Below are 23,890 nucleotides of genomic sequence, written 5' to 3' on the forward strand. Positions count from 1 at the left end.
CTATAGATTCAGTTGCATAAATGGCTATTAGGTCATGGTATCCTATAAAGAGTACAGTAGCAACTCTCTTTGGCAATTTTAAATGTTAGGTGGTTTGAGCTTTTGGATCTTTTGATCCATAATTATTATACTGGGGTTGGAAATTGCTGAGAAAATGTTGACTTCTTGTGCAGTGAAAGTATTTTGCATTTAATATATTGTTCCTTAATATGTTTTATGTTTGTGGCATTTGCAGAAACTTGACCAAAAGGACACCTCTGGAGTTGACCCTGCAGCTTCTCGGAGCCAAAAGGACCCTGTTGACATTCCAACATTTGATGAGTGGAAGAAACAAGTAATGGAAGTTGAAAAAGAAAAAAGTAAGTTTTTGTAGCCAACATAAAACATGGTATCTGTGGACGAATGTTCTATGTGCGTGAGCGTAAGCATTAAACATCAAAGCAAAATGTTTTATATAACAGATGTGTACAGAAACTTCATGCATTCACATGGTAAGTAATATTGAAGGTGTTGTAAAGCAAAAAAAAAAAAAGTACCACTACAAAGTAAAATAAATTATTGAAAACCCTACACAGTGTTGCCTCACAACAAACACCAGACAAAAGTGAACAAATATGCATAGGTGGGGGGATCTAATACAATATATACAGAAAAACCACGGTATTGAAAATGTGCCAATTAAATTATACAACCTGCAAACAAGATGGGGAACAGATTCTAAAAACGACACTGGAGTGTCAAACAGATATAGATATACAACAGACTGCATATAGTTTAGTATAGTTTGAGACCTACAAATGGAAATGTGATGGAAATGTACCCACAACGTAGAAATTAATTCAAGCTTGTCTTGCTTGAATACTCAGCCGCAAGAGTATAAGTAAAACAGGGGTATCTCCATTGCAAGTGGACCACATGGAAATAGATCTCTTTATGACGAGTTGATGTCGAGCTAGTGGGTATATAAACCGTACTTCATCAGGATTATGTTAATCTCAATGTCTGTTTCCGGTGGTATCATTATTTTATTGGCAGATTTTCAATACCCCTGGGTATTGGATCCTATTCATATTTGTTGATATTGAATATTTGCTTTGTGTAATCATATATATATATATATATATATATATATATATATATATATAATCTCTAGAGAGAGATAGAGATATCTATATATATATAAATAGAGAGAGAGATAATATCTAATTTATTTTATCTTAGTGTTGAATAGAGCATATTCATGTATGGACACCCCAGATGTCTCTTAACTAAATTGTTCGATCATTTTAGAGTCTTAAATGGAATGTAAAAGTTACTCATCTGAATCTCACTAACTTCTATAAATCTGCAGCTTTTGCATGTACCTGTAGGTGGCTGAGATTTTTTATTTTGAGCATCATGCATGTCCTGCAGATCTTTCATTCTTGCGCCTGACTATGACACGTTTTTTTTTTTTTCTGTGGCGCATGCATTGTTTTATCATCAACCCACATACGTCGGTGACGTCAAGTGCTGAGCATGAAGGACTGAGACGTGTCATACGCGAGAAGGCAGCAATGACATACTGGAAGAGGCGATTGCATATACAAGTGGAACGCACATCGCAATTTTTTTTTTTTTTTTTTATCCTGCAGATTGCAGCTGTGCAGTGTTATGAATTTTTTTTTCTTTTTTTTAAATGTATAATGTCAAGAACGATGGTTATTATATTCCTTCATGAAGGGCTCCCCTTTTTGGCACAGAAGTGTTTTGTTTTTTGTGTTATCTACCAGATGGTTTTTTCAACTGTATTTATAACCTATAATTCATAGTTTCATATCATTCGTTAACTTTGAATATGTGAATATTCTTTGACCTTTGCATTTGTTACTTTTTGGAATGTCTTCTATACCATAAACATGGGTGTTTGCATTGTAACATTTTTAATTTTATGCATGTAAGCCACTTTGGTTTATTGTTTAAAGCCAATAAAATCGTCTTACAAAGAAGTAATATGTGAACTGATACTAATAATGAATAAACATGTCTGTTCGAACCCACGTCATCCTAACACTTTTTTTTTTTCCTCTTGCATACATTTTGTTCTCATTTATCACATAACTATTTGCAGGAAAGGATTCTATTTTCATGTTTCAGTATGAATGCAGGTCTGCAACCTCAGATCGCTCCTTGCAATTTTCTGTATTCTGTTTTTTATATTTCATTCCCTTTTTAACTTCAGTTGAGTCAGAAGTAGACTGATCTTGAAACACAATCTATGTTCTTTAACATATTTTAGATTTGAGCTGTGTTTAGAAGCCTTTCTATTTGACCTTCATGTTTTAGTCTGCTGTAGATATTAATAACAAAAGGCATACCAAGAGCTGGATGAACGTCAGATGATAGTTTCACATGGCCCCTGAAACGGTAATCTGTCTGCTAGTAAACTTAAAGTGTAATCATCACTTAATAACTTGCGTTCATTCTATTTATCACATACCCAAGATTAATTTTCCATCCATCCAGCCTACCTCATGAGATCTGCTCTTTGGAATCCAATCTCAGTCTCCTTTCCTGGTATTTCTCATCCTGGGGCCCCTCCAGCAGCTCGGAGCGGTTGTATCCTTAGAGAGTGCATTGCTTTGTTAGCTTCCATGATCTTTTGTTTGTTTATCCATATATATACTAGTTTGTTTCTAAATATCCATTGTAACATTGAACAGTGTGTGTACATGCAAGTTACAAGGTAATTGTGAAGAAAACCCCCACATTATTTTTCTTGTTTATCTTGGTAAATTTATTCTATATATTACATCTATCCAGATATAGGAATATATTTATTTTCTCCCCCCGTAGGCCTGATCATGCATACATCTTCAAATGGAGGACAACACTCTGTGAAGGTTCAAAAAAACAGAAATAATTATGCTTCGGTGGAGTGTGGCGCAAAAATACTATCTGCAAACCCTGAAGCCAAGGTAATTTGACACAAAGTGGACAGAAGTCCGTGCCAACACATCTAATTTTATATTTACAATATAGGATTCTAGCACATACAGTTGAAGGCAGCTCTAACACCCAAACCAGAGTATCTCTGTTCCGGTACAAAAGAAAATGCATATGGTAGGAGAGGGTAGGGCCTCTGAGGTAGAAGTAGTCTCAGTGGTTGTTGGATATATCAAAGAGAAAGAAGACCACAAAATATAGTGTAGTATATTCTGTATAAAATAGCTGAGTAAGAAGAAGTGCACTTATCAAGTATAGAGCTCGAGTAGCTCTACTATGTAGTGCCACGTCAGTATGATCTCTGCCTAAGGATGTTTGGTCTCTTCAATAAAGTGCTAAGGTACATGGTGACTTCTTGTAGGCAGGTTAACTCAAGATGATGTATGTCTTTGCGGAAGACTTTATGAAAGAGGGAGAGCAAAAATATGGTGCTGCTCAATCCACAGCACTTATTTGGTATGCTCCACACCAAGGAGAAATGTATCCTGGCTTCAGCAGAAAAGATATGGGGCAAGTCCAGAAGAGGTTTTAAAAAAAAAAACAAAAAAAAAAACTACTACTTTATTTAACAAAATAAGTGTATATAAAATAAATCCAGGTAGTAAAAAACACAGTTAATGCGTTTTATCTCTAAAAAGGCCAACACATTAGTATATTCAACTACAACTGCGTCTACATTTAATTTTATTGTTACCAGACCCACTGACTGTAGTTAAACTCCCATGTATCCTCATGGTGTTCATCCTGAAAGTATAATATTTATACACTGCTTCAGGTTGCTCCACCCTGGGCATTTCATCAGCAAACCTCTCTGAATAATCCACAGAAAATTTTAATATTTTAGCATTTTCTGAAAATTAAAAATTGTTAACTTAGCATTGAGATCCCAGTCTGAATTAATGCAGTTTACCATTTACATATGTAACTTTTGTGTCTCCACTAATCTGCATGATTGGGAGTTTAATGACATGTATGAAATGACCACCATCTGCAAGTAGCAACGTCAATGTCTAAATTTGCATAATTTATTTAAAAAGTTGGACAACTGGAGTTAATGCTTAGGATATTTGTAACGACTATTCATAAGAGTATAGGTCGCATACAGGGTTATTCATTAAAGTGAAAATTGTCATTTTAAAATGGATTTGAAATTTAAGGCCAAAGTAGTGAAACTCTAATTTATTATCCCCCACATTTCTCACTTCAGTGAATAATTTGAATAATCCTGATACAACCAGCTATAGGATTGACATATACAACAGCAACCTACGTTTCATGCTCCTGCTAATTATTAAATTGCTTACTTTTCTTGTCACTAGACAAAATATTTGTCAACATTACTGTATTTTTGCTGAAGAGCTTAGACATATTGAACTTATTATAAAACATATTTGAAAAAGATTTAGGTGAAGAACTAGAGAGCATAGAGTGGCAGGAGATTTGGGAGACTAGTAATACCACGTCCATATGTGTGACACTTCATGAACAATCCTTTAAGACAATGCTCCAATGGTAAATCACACCGGTAAAATTGTACAGAGTGAATAAAGTTCCGACTCATGAATGCTGGAGAGGGTGTGGTATGAAGGGTACATACCTTCATATGTGGTGGGGACTGCCCACTCATGAAAAGATTCTGGGGTACAGTCAGGGATCTATTTGTGCGGGTGTTCCACAGGGCCCCGGATCTTGATCCATGGGTGTATTTATTAAATAGGTTACTAGAGGAATGGACCAGACATGAACAAAAACTCATACATAAAATCACCTTGGCTGCTCGAAGAGCAGTACCATTCTTATGTCTAAAACAGGATGTCCTGACTACTACAGTCGTATTAACCAGAATCCGAAAAACTCACCTCATGGTCCATCTGACAGCTAGAGTAATGGGATCAATAAATACATTTCAAAAAGTCTGGGAGCCTTGGGATAACTGTACATTGGCGGATTGATCTGAGGCAGGAAAAGTGGGAGGCACCAACCCTACTTTTAGGGACATTAGTAGAATGAGAAACCGGAGAACAATGTATAGGTGACCCTCTACTTAGACACTTAGCACTTTCCTCTTATCACCTCCCCATTCCCCATACAAACCATCAAAACTAGAACCATGATCAAAAGACCCCTTTTCTATGGTCTTCTATCCTTTCTTTTTTCTCTCTTTCCTTTATGTCTTATAGCAACAATTTTTTTGGGACTGGACACCATGTTTGTGCCTACCGGTGGCAACTTCAAAAAATGAAAAATACCAGTAATCACTATACCGTTAACGATGTGTCACGGGCACAGCATGTATCGATATGTCCATGCTTCTATGATACATATAGAATGTTACCTTACCCCAAAAAATGACACTTTTTTGATATCTAAAAAGGAATGGCCATTAACATGTAACATGGCACGTTATTAAAGGGAAACTCCAGTGCCATTTTCCTGGCACTGGAGGGTCCCTCTCCCACCCACCCACCCACCAATCCCCAGTTACTGAAGGGGTGAAAACCCCTTCAGTCACTTACCTGAGGCAGTGGCGATGTCCCTCGCCGCTGTCTCCTCCTTCGCGACGCTCCTCCCTGTTCTTCCGTCGGCTGGTGGGCGAGACTGATCCCGCCCACCGGCCGAGGAGACCGAATGCGTCTCCTGATCCCGCCCACCGGCCGAGGAGACCTAATGCGCATGCGCGCCAATGCCGCGCATGCGCATTACGTCTCCCCATAGGAAAGCATTGAAAATGAATTTCAATGCTTTCCTATGGGGATTTGAGCGACGCTGGAGGTCCTCACACAGCGTGAGGACGTCCAGCGACGCTCTAGCATAGGTTTCCTGTTCTATAGAGCAGGAAGTTCCCTCTAGTGGCTGTCTAATAGACAGCCACTAGAGGTGGAGTTAACCCTGCAAGGTAATTATTGCAGTTTATAAAAAACTGCAATAATTACACTTGCAGGGTTAGGAGTAGTGGGAGTTGGCACCCAGACCACTCCAATGAGCAGAAGTGGTCTGGGTGCCTGGAGTGTCCCTTTAAGTTGTACTTTAGTGTTGAAACCAACATAACACCACATAGTGGCAATTTATTATGATGCACACTAATGTTGTACAACTATTTCAATATGATTGTCATGCAAAAATAAAGAATTTAAAAAATACTTAAAAAAAAAATAAATTAAAAAAAATAACCCTTTTTGAAGTCATTTCCAACTATGTTTTTTTTTTTTATTATATATTCTAGAGCACATCTGCAATATTAATAGAAAATATGGATCTGTATATGTTAAATCCCTGCAGCGCAAAAATTTGGTAAGTGGCTGAAAACCAGTTAGTGTGTGTTTTAGTTTGTGTTTTGTTACTGAATTTTTCATTCATGCATTCCTAATGGTTTATTTATTTTGCATGTTTTGTTTAATAACTTTGTTCTTCTATTGCCTGGGCTTTAGTTATTAAAAACAATTTTCACTTTAGAGCATTATATAGAACAGGGGTAAGCAACCTACGGAACTAGTGCCATGCACGGCACTCAAGGCGTCTTTGCGCGGCACTCAAGGCGTCTTTGCGCGGCACTCAAGGCGTCTTTGCGCGGCACTCAAGGCGTCTTTGCGCGGCACTCAAGGCGTCTTTGCGCGGCACTCAAGGCGTCTTTGCGCGGCACTCAAGGCGTCTTTGCGCGGCACTCAAGGCTGCTAGAGCCAAACAGGCTCTGGCCTATCAGGAGTCCCAGTAAAACTTCAGATATCTGCTAATACGAAAAGGTGGTGAAGGACAATCCTCAATTTATGCATTGCAGCACGGAGAGTAAGTAATCTCAGATCACTTCATTCCAGCACTTGTGAATGGGAATCCACACTGTAGTAGAGCGGCCCGCAGCTGCTGTTGCAGCTCCTGTCCTTGACCTGTACCTGGCCAGCCTGGTCCCCACTGGAACCCATGGAAGCCACCCACACTGCTAGATATACACAGAAATGTAGAATAACCCTCCACTCATACAAATAATACAAACAGCCCTCACACAAACACAACACACAACCTGCACAAACGTAACCCGCTAACAATCCACATACATGCACACAACCCCACATGCAGCCTCTTACATGCAATACCCCAAACATTCCCCACACACTACCAAACACACAATGTGACATATCCATCCACACACAATTCCACAAGCGGCCCCAATACACAGCCCGCATTCATATGTATCATACAAGATACCATAAACTACTAATGAACATATACAATATACTAGCTTTTATACGCACAAATACAACGATACCAAGCAATTGCAGCATAAATAACACAAGCAGAATACAGCAACATGGACATCTCAATTTAAAAAAAAAATAGGACCGGCACGCTACGGGACATCACAATCCTATATCGGCACAGTGCTGCTAAAAGGTTGCCTATCCCTGATATAGAACATACTCTATATAGATTATTGAAACTCTTGTTTTAAACTTTATTTTCCCCCTCAGGCTTGTTATAGAACTGTGTGAACCCATCCAGGTGAAACAGTTGGACATTGCAAACTATGAGCTGTTCTCCTCCACTCCAAAGGATTTTCTGGTTTCTATTAGTGACAGGTATTGTATAAGCTTTGTTACAAACTTGACAATCGTTGTTTTATAATGTAAAATAGGTTTAAATGTAGCTACATTTTTAAATGGATGAGGATCATGTATGCAATGCCTCTTGAATTATTGTTGTTCACATATGAAATTTTTTATAAATCACTGCATCCAAGTGACTAATTTACTTATATTCCTCAACTGGCCAAATCTCGCAATGTGAACGATGATACCCATGATTCACAGCATTTGCTAGCGATGGCTGTGGTAATTGACCAAACAAAACCTGAAAGTAGAAGCTAATTTTTTTTATTTATTTTTTTTATTCAACGGTTTATTAAAGTTTGGGGTGTATACTCTGTGGGCATGCAATATTAGAGAGGCAAACAGCATAAATGCAGTGTTATGAACAAATCCTTCCAGAGAGTATATAGATGGGTAGTTAATAGAACGAGGTAACATGAGATGACCTAAAAAAAGGAGTTTGGGTGCGTGAGGGGGGTATAGGGGAAGAGGCTATTCTTGTGATGTTCATTGAGCTGTAAAAGTGCATGCAGCACACCGTTGACCGTTATGGTGAAGTAGAAGTATTTGATGTTTTCCACTGGGTGTTTACCATTGAAGTCAGGGCCTGTAACAGGAGATCAACCCAACATACAATTTTGGTGGTGATATACACATCTGTGGGGCTCAGTTTGCCTTAATATCAGATCTGAGTATTGGCTCAAGTTGGCATTTTGGTGGCAGGGTGGGAGTCTGAGTCTAAGTAGCAGTCCCATTGGGTCCATGCTTCTTTCCAGAATTTGGTGTTTTTTTTTGCTTTTCATGCCATCGTTTCATAGTGTTACGTAATTAGTTTAATACATTTGTGGATTGTCGGGGCAAGTTTTTTTATTAGCCATCGCTGACTTATAACGGTGAATGCTGCTATTATTATATGGTATATTAAATACGTTGTTTTGGGATTTCTTTCCAGGAACATGAGTAGTTATAAAGTTGCAGTTGTCTTTGGTAAGTGTGTGTTTGTACCTTTGTAAATGTCTGGTGATGTTTGCCCAGTACTGGGATAGTTGGAGGCAGGACCTCCAAATGTGAAGCATGGAGCCTGCACCAGCCTGGCACTGCCAGCAGGTATCAGATTTTCCAGGGTCAAGATGTTTTAATCGAGTGGAGACCATATACAAACAGTATTGTATTCTCCTGGATAGCTCCACATGGGAGTTGCAGCGTGTCAGGTGTTTGTGGGCTTGAAGTATTGTTTTCCGTTGGGAGTCAGTAAATGTGACTTTCAAGACGTTTTCCCACTTTTGTAAGTAGGGAATTTGTTCATCGGGTGAGCGACTGTATTCTGACACGTACAAAACTGAGATGAGTTTTACTGGAGGTTTTTGTTTTAAGCAGATTGTTTTTCTGCATCTGACAGCTGTTGTCCATCATTTTCGTTCTACATATGTTTATGTATTCAAGAGTTCAGTTGTAAATTCGAAAATGTGTAATTCTTTAAACTTCCAGAGTTTGACTTTGTATACCAGGTGATATAAGGAGGTGATACGACGTTTGTCGTATTTTAAAATTAAAATCTGGAAAAAGGGTGGAAAGGGCCTCAATGGGTAGTGCTAGAGCGATTTGTTCGGCTAGTTTGTCTGTTGCTGTCCCAGTGTCGAAGTGTGAGAGCTATGCCTTTTGTGATCAGGCTTGTACCATAAGACAAAGTTAATCTTATTTTGATTTTGTTAAAATTCCCATCAAATCTTAACACAGTTGATTATGAATATATTATAAAGATTCTATTTTATATAAATTTCAAAAGTGATAGAGCTGCTTTAATGCCGATATCTATTTTGTTGATGATTCATTTTATCCAAGTTTATTTTTGTCTTAAAGGACCACTCAACACGCAAATAGAATCCAATTTTAATTGCACATTAGAAAAGCGTGTATTATTTTTATTTACTTTTTTAAATGGGAAATCAGCATTTATAAATACATTGTGAAACCCCTCCCTGGCTCTCAATCAAAACTACTGGGTTTTGTTTTTCTCCTTTTTATGGTAGCTCTCATGGACTAATGAAAGTAGCAGGCCTTCTCACACCAGTGTCCTTTCTCACTGCTTTTCTAGTGTGCGCCTGCACAGTGGACAGAGTCAGTCTTCTTAATGAGAAGAAAAAAAACTAAAGTGGGGGTTGTATCTACTAAAGAGTTTTTTTAATTTTATTTTGCTTTTGCTACTCTTTGGTGTTTGTGTTCCTTTAAGTGATTTGCTATGGCTCTCTGGAGGCTTAGGGGCGAAAAAGCTCATGCATTTAATTATCGCATCAATTTGTTAAAAGAATACTCCAGACACATTAAGCACTCCAGCTTGCTGAGTTTCTTTGTGTTTAAAGACCAAGACTACACAAGAAATTCTCCAGGCACTCAAGGTGTTCAAGCCGCAGGCATTTTTAATAGAACAACAAAAAGGAGCAGCAACGTTTTGACCTGGTAAGAGGTCTTTGTCAAGCTCTAAGACTATTGACATTTAAAAACAGGGCAGAAGAAATTTTAGAAGAAATCCACACTTTTATAATTGGGGCAGTTTCACCTCCTTGGCTGTCACTCAGATATCCAGGGAGGTTTTCTTCTTTCATTAGTGGAAGTGGCAAATGCACTGTAGAGGCAAGAAGCTTGAGCATGCCTGCTCCCCACATTTTCCAGCGAGCTGTACTACTGCCCATTGAGAAACTTTGGAAAACATGGTCAACCACACTCTTGGATAAGCACAAAGGGATAGAGGGGGGGAGGGCTTGCGAAGGCTACAGACAGCAGGTTGGCAGCTTTTTGGAAGTTTTTTCTTTCGCTCATATCCCACCAAAAAAACTTCATTCAGAGAAATAGCAGAGAAATAAATACATGTTTTTTGTGGATATATCTACTAAATAATAAAAACTAATGGAATGTTACTTGAAATACCACTATTTTTATCACTAACACCAGTTATAATTAAAATCTTTAATTTATGGATAAGATATTTTAAACATTCACAGAAAAATTGCTTCCTTTTAACATTTTAGGTATCCAACTAATAAGTGGGTAAAGCTGGGTACATTTCACGCAAGAGATGAAAGAACAGTGCAGAGCTTTCCGCTGGATGAGCAGATGTATGCAAAATACGTCAAGGTATTTGTTTTCTATGTGACCTTGGTAATCTAACAGAGTAGGCCTGAAATGTTGTAGACCAAGTTAAAGCCAGCAGTGTCATAACATCTTGATTATAGATACTTGAAGATATGCTTTCAATAGCTACTGAATCTGTGACCCTGCCAGCCATTCGTATACTGCAAAAATATTCTAAAATAATTATTTTACTGGTTTGTAGCTTCTGGAGTGGGTAGCCTCAAATTTCAGAGTTTAAATGACCGAAGATTTCCATATTTTATTAATCCATTAACATTAATGCAAACAAATAAATATATACTTGGACTTTGCAGCTTTTGCTAAGCAGGAGTCATATAACCCTGCCTCAATAGTGGTTTATTGGATATGTTTACCACTAGATGGAATTTTTATTATACAGTTAAGATGCATGGAACAGCTACACTGCAGCTGCTATTAGGATTCTGAAAACTCCTATTGGATGTGATCTCTGCATAGGCTGGTTCACAAGGAGCTGTAATAGTCTGTCAGAGGAGGTGTAACCTCTTTACAAGTAATTGGTCAGGAGAATAGTGAGGTTTGCAAATTCCTGTAGGTCTAAGCAAAATTGAAAATATGGTGTTGCACATGGAGTGTTCCCTCATTAATAATCGGCTTATACTCTGTACATTATAAACTGCATAAAATAATCTTTAATATTCCATCAAATCAGGCTTACAAACCGCAGTGTAATTATAAGTGCAATGCATGGCATCCTCCAGAGATATAAATGTGCTTTTAGATCGCTCCCAGACACAAAGCTGCTACCTTACTGGCATGTGCTAGGGAATTAATCTCTGCAGCCATTTTCCTATGTAATTACCGTAGTTGTTCATAACATGCTGTGAACACGTTTACAATAAAACTTATGATCTACCAATACATTTTTCTTGCCTCAATGGCTCCCTTTCCACTTGTTTATGGAAAATCTGTTTGTGACTCTGGCCATAAATTGCTTTCTATAATCTTCATGCTATATTATGTATGTCTATAAAAACAGTAATAAACTCTGCAAATATGTTGAGAAATTATGTTCTCTGTCTCACACACGCACATACATAAGGTTCTTATAAGCACAATAAATTAGTTGTTTCCCTGTATTCATGGTAAACCTTGCCCAATGCTTGCCATGTAAAATTCATCAATTCACCATCTAAATATGCAATTACTTTAAATTAAATAGCTGTATATTCACAACTGTATTTGTGAGATGTATTTCATAAACGCTCAGGTTATCAATCACATTTTACTCGTTTTCTTGGGTGACTGGCAGGGCCTCAATAGGGAAACCATCTGCAATGATTATTTTTTTTTTCTGCTTTCTTTCTCTCGCTATAGAAAATTAATGCATCTGAATTCTAATCTTGGTAGCACGTTTCTTTTCCAAACTTCTCTCGTTCCTTTTTTTTTGTTTAATGCTTCTGCTTAGTTGCTGCTATACCGAGTTGAAGTTTGTTTTACTTTGCATTTTGCCATCAGTAACGTTTAGCCATGTTCACCACTCAACGTGCTGTTAATTACATCGCCTATGTATTTTGTAGCTTTTAGTTTAATGTGTGTGCACATGTCTGTGTTCAACCTTCTGCCATAAATAATATTCTGTAGTGTAGTAAATTGATGCAGACTGTAGTACAAAATACACACTAAACAAAAAATTAAAACCATGTTTGGTATATGTATAACTTGCATACGTGACTCGGTTTTCTTAAAAGTTGATGTTTGCTAAATAGTAGCACCATGCGCTTACTCTCCAGAGAGTCATAATACTAACCATTGTGTCTTGGTGGATGCAGAGTGGAACACAATTTCTGGTGTTACAAGGTAATTAAATTTCTGTTTAAAAACAGGCACATGTAGGAGATGATTTGCATATACAGTTCTGCTTTTTAACTTTTTTGTACCATGTGGCTGGTTTTGCGGTTTTTATGTACCTAATTCCCAAGACATCTTTGAGGTTCACTTTACTTTAAAATGTTGAGAATTATCATTCACTATAGAACATTGAATGGAGAAATAAATAGAAATGTTTTAAAATATTAGATTTTTATTTTTTATTTTTTTTAATGATTAAGCAGTGTATCTCTTGGCTGGATTTGACTCCATTTTTTAAATGCATCATATAGATAATGCATAAAAAAAATAATTACCTTTTTGACTTGTTTTAAATTGTCCTGTTATGTGCCATCCAGAGACTAGCTTCTCAGACTCTGGGTTGGTTGACATTTCAATTGCAGTATTTTCGATGGGAGTCCTGAGCACATCCATAAACATTTGCCAATAGTCTGTCTGTGCTGATGCTCTGCTTAGTCATCAGTTACTTTCTTCTGAAAAGAAGGAACTCATGTCCAAGCTAATAACTGCCACAAAACACCTGCTATCTGAATGCCAATGGCTTCATTCAAGATTTTATAAAGAAGCTCTTGATAAAACTGTGTATGCCACATGGCTCCAGCTCATTTACAGCTTACTGTGAAGGAGCCCTCAGGGTCACGGGCTTGTATAGCATGTGCTATTCGATGTGGACTTATGGCTTTAGAGATTTTTGCAGTTGTTGCATGTAATTAGAAAAAATGTGATATAAGAACAGGACACCATAATCTGTGCGAGAAGCACGTATTAGTGTGTGTGTGTGTGTGTGTGTGTATGTATATATATATATATATATATATATATTATATACATATACATACACACACAATAATACGTGCTTCTCGCACTATATATAGGTGTGTGTGTGTGTATATGTATATGTGTGTGTGTGTGTATACATACATACATACATACATACATACATACATACACAATCTGCCTATAGCATATATAAATGTTTTGTTAGAAATCTAGTAATTGTGTTCACAAATGCCATTGTGGACTTGTGACTTTTTAATCACTATTTTTAAAATGCTAGCGCATAATTTAATAAGTATCTCCATAACTAAGATTGACCCCCTGTTAAGTCATATTTTTAGTGGTCTCCGTTCTTATTCTGGTCACTTAATCATTCACTGGGATTAATTTATCTTTCCTTGATCAGAAATAATTGTGTGTCTTACTAAAGAAGACCTGATAGTTACTTGATTTGGACCATATTCTGCCCTTTTGAGAGTCCTGTATAAGTGCGTGCAGCCATGCCTGTCTCCGTTTACAAGTTTATTTGTATAGGCACATTCTTAGAGTGACAGAAGAAGCCTGTCCTGGATTCTGTAAATACAGAAAATGGGCAGGTGAAGAGCCTTTAAATAGAACCTAACATCTTAACACAGGAGTTGCTTCTATTAGACTTTTTTATTTATTTTTTTCAACATCAGCTGCCTTTTTAATAATCAAGCAAAATTTTGTCATTTTATACCATTACACATGTAGCAATGTTTTTAATTAACAACTTGTAATTGATTGCCCTTTCAATGATATATGCAAATAGAAGATATTTAGAAAGAAGTTCCTATGACTATCGATTCAGAGTTTCAGACATGTAGTCGTCACTGGTAGATATGTTCCCTGCTTCATGTAGAGGCCACACTGAGGAAAAAATGTAAATCCCAACTTTTATTGTCCCTACTGGAATCTTTGAACGCGGAAAAGAAACATAAATCGGACCCTTCCCCAGCTAACTAAACTGTGAATTACGGTTGTCAATTCATGAAGCACTCCTCGACGAAACGGTTCAAGCCACAGTCTGGTCCCAGAGGACATATTTTGAAAAATCAAATAAAATGGACACGTTATTAGCTGAAAAAAAAGAAAACAGCACATCACGAAAATCAAGGATTCTTCGGGGCCTAACACACGACTCAGTTAATCTAGCTAGGGTATTTCCGGATTATGTGAAATTGTATAACCACACTAGCCCTGACTCTGTTAATGTGCGGATGGAAGCTGATACGATCAGGGATTTCCTAGGCCAGCTAGATCTCCCAAAGTTGTCGGGGACAGATTCCGCTACTCTGCGAAACTGGATCTCTCCTGAAGAAATTGATTTAGCCATCTCTTCCCTAAAAGGTAATAAAGCTACTGGCCCCGATGGCTTCAATGGGAGCTATTATAAAATGTTTTGTGAGGAATTGTCGCCCCATTTGGAGTCCTGGTTTAACGACTTTATGGAAGGGGGACATGTCCCTGGCGGATATAGTCTTATTGTCGAAACCAGGCAATGATAACTATGAACCTGCCAACTTTTGACCTATTTCTCTTATAAACCATGACTTCAAACTCCTAGCAAAGATTCTCGCAAATAGATTAAATCCCATGCTACCGCGCGGGATCCATGCGTATCAGGTAGGATACGTTCCAGGCAGACAATTATTTAAAAACACCAGACGTAATGTGGATATCATATGGAGGCAGGTTAACACGAAATGCCATCGCTGATCCAGTCACTCAACTTCGAGAAGACGTTTGACAGGGTCAAATGGTCATATTTGTTTGAATTGTTGGCACATATCGGCATCCCCACTCCATATATAACGGCAATTCGAGCCATGTGCACCAATGTTAGGGCACAGATCTGAATATCAGGAGCACAAATCCAGATGGGGCAAATCCTGGGCTAAAACAAGCAGTTTAATAAAGCTACCATTAGTTTAAGCAATTTACTGGATGACCCTATACTCCCATTATGAGTTGGTGGGGAAGCCTTATAAGGCTAGTTGTTTTCCTATTTTGTTTTTAGTTTTGAGGTGTGTGTGTGTGTGTGCGCGCGCGCGTGTGTGCGTTCGTTTTTTTTTTTTTGAGCTAAACGTATGTTATTTAAACAAGATACTTGCCTACTATCCAGCTTTCACTCACCCAATTTGTTGTGGTTTGAGTGACTACAAATTGTTTTGTTTCCTTTTATTCATAATGTATAGGGTTGAGCCCTGCAGGCACAGATCCTAAGCGGTGTTCCCTTAGATATCTGATTATTTGTTTGGACTACCCTAAAACCATCAGATTTTTTCAGATATATACAACTCGTGGGTTATGTTCAGGTTAAAAGACAGCTATAAAGAAACTAACTTTTTTCGAAACAATGTGTATTAGAGAACCGTTTCCGAGAGGCTTGATTACTGCTTTATATGCCCACCTTAGCACCAATACTTCAGAATGAGGGGAGCTAACATATGTTGACCAGTGGGAAGCTGATTTAGGTGAAACGTTAGTGGCAGGAAATTCGGGAAGCAAATGCATCTTTATCCATATGTGTCACTTTGCAGGAACAGTCATAGAAGACAATGTTTAGATGGTACACCACCCCTGTTAAATTTATGTAGAATGCATAAAATCCCCACAGATTTGTGTTGGAGAGGGTGCAGACAGAAGGGGATTTATATCCACATGTGGTGGGAATGTCCAGGAGTACCACGGTATTGGATACAAATGACAGATTTGCTGAGGGTTGCTCTTGGTTGAGATGTTCAGTTAGACCCTTGGTTGATTCTGTTGGCTAGACCCTTAAATGAGTGGACAAAATTGTATCAAAAACTTTTACACAAATTAAATTTGGCTGCCAGAAGGGCTTTCACACAAGTTTGTTTTCAGTTGAAGCAGTAGTCCAAAAAAATATCAAGGATACTTCTCTCATGGATAAGCTGACGGCCCAGGTGAGGGGCACTATGAAGACATTCGAGAAGGTATGGGGCCCTTGGATGGCCAGCAATATTGGCGGGGTGTGCTTAGTGCCAAACCTCAACCACTCTTCCACTCCTCACGCCTCATAAAGTCGCTGGAGGGGGACTTTAAGGATCCTTCCGGGGGATTTTCCTCTACCTCGAACTCTTGCCAGAGAGGTCGCCTTTGGGCGCCTTCCGAGCTCTCTTGCTTGCACTGGCCTTTGAAAGCGGTTCTGAAATATGTTCACTCTCTAAACTATTATTTGTAGAGGACTGACAAGGGAATAGAACATTTCAGAAAAAAAGAGTTTGCAATTGCACATTAAGTAAATTAATGTGGAGTGAATATGATGTATAACACCATACAACCCTTTCACTCCATTTTGGGTGAGAATTAATGTATATGGACGTTGTATGCATTTGTAGTAAAAACAATAAACGTATAGACTTATCATTTGACTGGGTGACATCTGGTATAATATGTTAACCTATCTGTTAAAGCTGGTATGATCATGTCATTTTATGTTCATTCTCTAAGACTCGTTGTTAATTGTTTGTTTAGCTAGTGTTACTACTCTCACTGATAATCTAGTAAATTTATGTTCATGGTTTATGACTTTCACCTATCTGATCCTTCCTATCTTTTTATCCCAAATGTTCTCTCCTTTTAGTTTTTCATCTCTAATTAATTACCTCAATAGCCCCATGTCTCCCCACCCATAATAGTGTGTTTTATTTCTCTTTTTTTTTTTTTTTTTTTTCTTTCTAACCTCAGACCTTATATTTCAGACTGGGCCCCTTAAAACCGCATTAACACCCTGCACTTCCAAGCAACCAAGTCCTGCAGAATCTTCTGAGCAGAGGTATCATCTCTGGAAGATTGCCCACCCTACCCTACCCTCCCCACACCATCCCACCCCATGGTCAACAACTTACTTATAGATAGTGCACATCAGCTGGTTTCCTTAACACACCAATCAAGTCACTAAACCTCTCCTCACCTGAAATCATCTAACACACTGCATCCTTACAATGGTTTAAACACTCAATAATATTTGTGTGTGTTTGTATATATGATCTATATCAATACACATTTTCCCTAATGTTCTCCCTTCTATTTTTCACTTTAACACTAACTTCTCTGATCACTAAAATATCCCTATCCTTTCACTCACCTGTACCTGGCAACACAATAATCATTACTTCCACCTTACTCCCCTCCCCTCTCTATTCATCCCATGCACTCTACACATACCTTTCCAGCCTATCTCCACCAACTCCTCCCAAATCCTCTACATACATACCCTCCTACAAAACTTTCAAATCCTACTCCCACCTTCACTTCCTTTATATCCTTCTGCTCCTAGCAGCTGGTGATGTCTCTCCAAACCCCGGTCCCCTCTCAACAAACACGGCACATTCTAACCCAAGGACCCACACTAATCTCAGACCCATCTCATGTTCCTCTAGATCCTCCTTCAACACTGCCCTCTGGAACGCACGCTCTGTTTGCAATATAACTAAATCCACTGCTGTCCATGACTTCTTTATCTCTCGTTCAATAGATTTACTAGCCTTAACAGAAACCTGGCTCTCCCCCTCTGACACTGCCACCCCTGCATCTTTGTCCTTCGGTGGTCTTCAACTTACCCACAACCCAAGAAACTCTGAATGTAAAGGTGGTGGTGTTGGGTTTCTCCTCTCCCCTCACTGCTCTTTTAAACCTCTTCCCACCCCCCCTTCCCTCTCTTTCCCGTCATTTGAAATACACTCAATTCGTCTTTTCAAACCCTTCTCTGCTAACATTGCTGTTATTTACCGTCCCCCTGGTTCCCCTCTAATCTTCCTTGACCACTTTGCTGCCTGGCTCCCTATTTCCTCTCTTCTAATATTCCATCCCTAATTCTCGGGGACTTCAATATTCCTATAAACCCACCTTTGACCTCTGCAGCCACTAAACTACTTTCAATGACTTCCTCCCTCGGGCTATCGCAGTGGGCAAATTTTCCCACCCATGTAGCTGGCAATACCCTTGACCTAATCGTCACTTATGCATGTACAGTAACTAATATCTGCAACACTCCATATCCACTCTCTGATCACCACCTCTTATCATTTGCTCTTGCGTACCCCCTCACCCAACAACCTCAGCCTAACCCCCCTCAACTCAGGAGGGACCTCAATCCTCTTGATCTCCAACAGTTGTCAGCTGACATTGATTCACAACTGCTGTCCATCCCTTCCCTCTCCTGTCCTTCACTGGCCATCTCCATATATAACTCTACTCTTACATCTGCCTTGAACACTGCAGCGCCACTCCAAACAAGCACCTCAAGGAGGACCCGCCCCCAGCCATGGCATACTAAATCAACGCGCTACCTGCAAAGATGCTCCCATTGTGCTGAACGCTCCTGGAGGAAGTCTCGTACCCAATCAGACTTTCTCCATTATAGATTCATATTGTGTTCATACAGTGCAGCCATTGCCCTTGCCAAACAGTCCTATTTTTCCTCTCTCATTAGTTCATGTTCCCGCAACCCCAGGCGTCTCTTTGACACCTTTAATTCTCTTCTCCGCCCTGCTGTGGCCACCTCCAAAACTAACCTTACTTCTGATAACTTTGCATGTTACTTCACTGACAATATTGAACAGCTAAGGAAAGAATTCTCCCCTCCTTGCCTTTCTGTTTCTCAATCACACATAGATCATGCCTTTCCTACCCTTCAGACCTTCTCCCCAGCTACTGACCAAGGTGGATGCTCTTCTTTGCTCCTCTCGCCCCACCACTTGCCTGCTCGATCCTGTCCCATCTCACCTTATCAGATCTCTCTCCATTTGTCTCGTGCCTTCTCTAACACACATCTTCAACTGCTCGCTCTCTTCTGGCATCGTCCCTGCTGACCTTAAACATGCCACTGTAGTACCTATACTAAAAAAAACATCCCTCGACCCATCCACCCTCTCTAACTACCGTCCCATATCCCTGCTCCCTTTTTCCTCAAAGCTTCTGGAAAGACTTGTCTTTACCCGTGTGTCTCATTTCCTCAATTCCAACTCTCTCCTTGACCCCCTTCAATCTGGCTTCCGCCCTCTCCACTCTACAGAGACTGCCCTTATCAAAGTCACTAACGATCTAATCGCAGCTAAATCCAAAGGCCACTACTCCATACTAATTCTTCTTGACCTCTCAGCGGCCTTTGACACCGTTGATCATTCTCTCCTTCTTCAAACTCTTCAATTGCTTGGTCTCTGTGACTCTGTCCTCTCGTGGTTTTCCTCTTATCTCTCCCAACGGTCATTCAGTGTCTCCTTTTCTAATGATACCTCCCCCCCTCGCCCTGTCTTGGTTGGAGTCCCCCAAGGCTCCGTCCTTGGTCCCCTTCTATTTTCTCTTTATACTGCCTCTCTTGGCAAACTTATTACCTCTTTTGGATTCCACTACCACCTGTACGCTGATGACACCCAGCTATATCTCTCCTCCCCGGACCTCTCCCCTGCCGTCCTGCAACGTGTCACTGCTTTCCTTTCTTCCATCTCTGACTGGATGTCCTCCCGCTTTCTGAAACTCAATCTCTCAAAAACTGAGCTCCTTGTCTTTCCTCCTCCTAATACTGATCCTCCTCATTCGCTCTCCCTTCAAGTTTGTGGTACCAACATCAGTCCATCCTTGCAAGCACGCTGTCTTGGCGTCATACTTGACTTCGGTCTCACCTTTGAGCCTCACATCCAGCATGTTGCGAAATCCTGTAGATTCCATCTTAAAAACATAGCCCGCATCCGCCCCTTTCTTGCACCAGATACTACCAAGGAGCTTGTCCATGCTCTAGTAATTTCCTGCATGGATTACTGTAACCCTCTCCTGATTTGGTCTTCCCAAAAGCCGTACTGCACCCCTACAGTCCGTAATGAACGCTGCTGCTAGACTGATTTTCCTCTCTAGTCGTTTCTCTCACACCTCACCCCTCTGCCAGTCCTTACATTGGCTTCCTGTATGCTATAGGAGTCAATTCAAGGTACTAACTCACACCTATAAAGCACTGAACAACTCTAGCCCCTTTTATATCTCCTCACAGATCCATAGGTATGTCCCTTCTCTGTGTCTCCGCTCTGCCCGTGACCACCTCCTGTCCGTTGTCCGCACTCGTACGGCCAACTCGCGCTTGCAGGACTTCGCGCGGGCGGCTCCCTTCCTATGGAATAGCCTACCTACCGCCATCAGACTCTCCCCTAGTCTTGCATCTTTTAAGAAGTGCCTTAAAACCCATCTCTTTAGGAAAGATTATGGCCTCCAAGACTAACCCTTACCTCACATACCTGTCTCTCTTGCCCTCTCCTAAAGGGCAGTCCACCTTATTTGATTGCAAATTCCTGTCCTAATGTGTTTTACACCCCACCTCCTATAGAATGTAAGCTCGATCGAGCAGGGTCCTCTTCAACCTATTGTTCCTGTAAGTTTATCTGTAATTGTCCTATTTATAGTTGAATCCCCTCTCATAATATTGTAAAGCGCTACGGAATCTGTTGGCGCTATATAAATTGCAATAATAATAATAATAATAATAATAATGTTATGAGGTTTTGATATTGACAATGGCTAACCTGAATTAAACCCTTTTTAGAGGTCCGTAAGCTGCACAATGTATGTTTTGCACTTGAGTTCTACTTCAGTAATGCTTCCCCTTCCTGATGTTACTAAACCAATGCAATAATAAATCCTGATTCAGCTGGCTGAGTTACTGTTGGCAAAATACTTTTAAAAACATGTGGAAATAAGAGTAAAATGCTACTTTATATACTTTAAGAAAAAAAACAGGCAAATAAAATCAAGATGATTGTAAAGCTTCCCATGATGTTTTTCTGGCCTTGAGCATAGCAAAGCATTGTAGGAGTTTGATCATTCTTGCTTTTACTCCTAATGAGCCCTTTTAAATGCTGATTCTTTAGATGATATGGCTTGTCGCATGTTTCTTATTTCTGTACTGACACTTTCTTTTTTTTTTTCTTTCCTTGTTCCTTTTTTTGCTTCAGATGTTCATCAAGTACATAAAGGTTAGCAAACCTCTCTGAATGTTTCATGTGCAGCTGATTAATGCATGGCAAGAAAAGTTGTGAGATCTAGTATATGGGCAAATCTGTACTGGCTTGTAGGTGCAATTAATTGAAAATCACTTCAAAGCTGCATGCAAGCTTTCTGTTTCAGCCTGTCTTCTCTTCCTCAGGTGGAGCTTATTTCACATTTTGGATCGGAACACTTCTGCCCGTTGAGCCTCATAAGGTAATAAGGAAGTCCTCTCTATGATCATAAACCATTTCTGTTACAACTGTGTATTGGGTTTAAGGTGACAAATCATTATCCTTCATCTGTTTGGATTACAATTCCTGGAAAAAACACTTGGGGTCCTTGGTATGATGGCTCATAAAAACCAATAAATCTGTGGCATTTGTTTTCATGGTGATTGCTACAATTTTAGAGCATTCACCCCCATTTCTTATTATAATTTCTGATGGTCCCCCTATGGCACACTGCCTAGCGTTTCAGGAATTTTGGGCACACATCTCAACATCATTAAAGATGATCTCTCAGACATGATGTGGCATTCTTGATTCGTTTTAAATTGAGGGCCAATGTATAAATTTGCAGTTATAACAAAGTATTTACTCATTTAGTTATAGGCAGGCTGTGAAGCGTAGAATCAAAAATGTTATGTTTATACTTGCATCTCACCTGTCATTCTTTGTAAACTGTCTGAAAATAAAGCATTATATAAATAAAAACTTTTAAATGGAGCATGAGCTCAAAACTAGTTTCACGGATGACCAATTTATGGTGGCTTTTCCAGCTCATTTACTCTGTAAAAATGCGTTTACATACGTATAGGAAATATCCTTTGTCAAATGATTTTGTGCACATTTTCTATTACAGACACAAATATGCTCCTTATTTCCTATTAAATAGATATTTCAGGGACTCCTACTAGCATGTATTTTGATATCTGCTTTTTTCCCCTTCTAATTTTACTAACTTCTTCTGCCTTTTTGACTTACATTTGTATATTAAGTGAAGCAGTAATGAAAGTACATCTATAGATTTGGCTTCGTGCCTTTACATTTAACAGAGTTTGAGTACACACTATCGGCACTGATCCCAGGGAGATGACTATTACAAGACAGCTTGGAACCCTTGGTTTACTCTTGGCTATTTGGATCTTACAGATCCTGTACATTATTCTATGATGTTTGTAAATGACAGATTCAGTTTAAAGGGACACTATAGTCACCAGAACAACTACCGCTTAATGTAGTTGTTCTGGTGAGTATAATCATTATATGCAGGCATTTTCATGAAAAGGCCGTGTTTACATTTCCCCTAGGGACACTTCCAAGTGGCCACCCCTCAGATGGCCACTGAAGGTGCTTCCTGGCTCAGTGCTGCACAGTAGGCAGCACTGTCGTATAGCAACGCTCTGCATGGGGACGCTGAATTTGCCTCATAGAGATGCATTGATTCAATGCATCTCTATGAGGAAGTGCTGATTGGCCAAAACGGCGTTTGGCCCACCAGCTTGCCAATTTTAGTCAATCTTTTTAAAAGGATTGGCTAAAAATCGCCAATTTTGATGTCACCAAGGGGGCGGGGTTACTGCCGGCGGACCTGCACGGCACTGGAAACCAGGTGAGTTAATTCCTTTTAGCTAAGGGGGGGGGGGGGGGGGGGATACATGTTTGTGTTCCTGACCCTATAGTGTTCCTTTAAGGCACAGTAAAAAATGTGTTATCATTTTGCTATGAAATGCTGCTCAGACCCTCTGCTGCCGGAGGTGTAGCTCCTTATCTGCAGTGTTATTGGTGTGTTATTAGCCAGCCCAGAACAAGAGTTCCTTGCTGGCTTATGTCAATTCTGTGCATATTTTTTTATGCATGAAGTTGTATTTAATTGTTGAGCAGTCAGCTGATTGGCATCCGGCCTTTGCAACTCTGGATGTTATCAAAACCAGGAGGGGAGGGCAAGCCATTTCAAAATGGTTTTCCATGTTACTGGGAAACTGGTTCGGGGTACTCCTGGCATAATAACCGCTAAAGGGGCTGTAATGGTTGTGTGGCTTCGAGTCACGCTTATATATTACTTTAAAAACAGCCTGCTTATTAGAAAAATGAAAGATAAACTGTTCTATTGTTTATTCTGTTCATCCTACACTCGTGTTTTGTTAAATATGTTTTAAGTCTTTCAGGATTATTTACTAACGTGAGATTTGGTAGGAATTCAAAGTATATTTCAAGTTTAAGGTTAGAGCAGTTGAACTGAAATAATTTTGGACTTGGAGATTTATTGTATCTCTTTTGCCTAAATTATGAAAATCTCCTTTAATTCACTTTGAATTCCTTGCAATTCTCATGTTCATAAATAACCTTGTTCGAGTTTGCGAGCTTGTTTTATTCACTTTATAAAATCAGTCTATTCACCCCAGAAGGTTGTGTTTAGTTGTCCAACCTGTACAGATAATGTCTTGAAAAATGGGCTTTATTTGTGTATATAGAGTTCAGATAAACAGAAGAGGTAGGAAAGGCCCTACTTAACCCCTTAAGGACTGG

General features: G+C 39.4%; 1 protein-coding gene across 4 annotated transcripts in view; it reads left to right on the forward strand.

Moving 5' to 3' along the window:
- Window positions 1–23,890, forward strand: part of SUCO (SUN domain containing ossification factor) — a 93,527-nt gene that overhangs the window by 38,912 nt on the left and 30,725 nt on the right. For 3 of the 4 annotated variants that reach the window (XM_063426175.1, XM_063426177.1, XM_063426179.1), the window contains 7 exons: window positions 236–359; window positions 2,836–2,957; window positions 6,209–6,276; window positions 7,449–7,556; window positions 10,592–10,697; window positions 21,329–21,349; window positions 21,520–21,575. In XM_063426175.1, coding sequence (XP_063282245.1) covers window positions 236–359; window positions 2,836–2,957; window positions 6,209–6,276; window positions 7,449–7,556; window positions 10,592–10,697; window positions 21,329–21,349; window positions 21,520–21,575 — 605 coding nt within the window. The remainder of the gene's footprint in view (window positions 1–235; window positions 360–2,835; window positions 2,958–6,208; window positions 6,277–7,448; window positions 7,557–10,591; window positions 10,698–21,328; window positions 21,350–21,519; window positions 21,576–23,890) is intronic. The other variant, XM_063426176.1, reaches the window with a different exon arrangement.

Source organism: Pelobates fuscus, chromosome 7 (assembly GCF_036172605.1).
Source record: "Pelobates fuscus isolate aPelFus1 chromosome 7, aPelFus1.pri, whole genome shotgun sequence".
Lineage (NCBI taxonomy): Eukaryota > Metazoa > Chordata > Amphibia > Anura > Pelobatidae > Pelobates > Pelobates fuscus.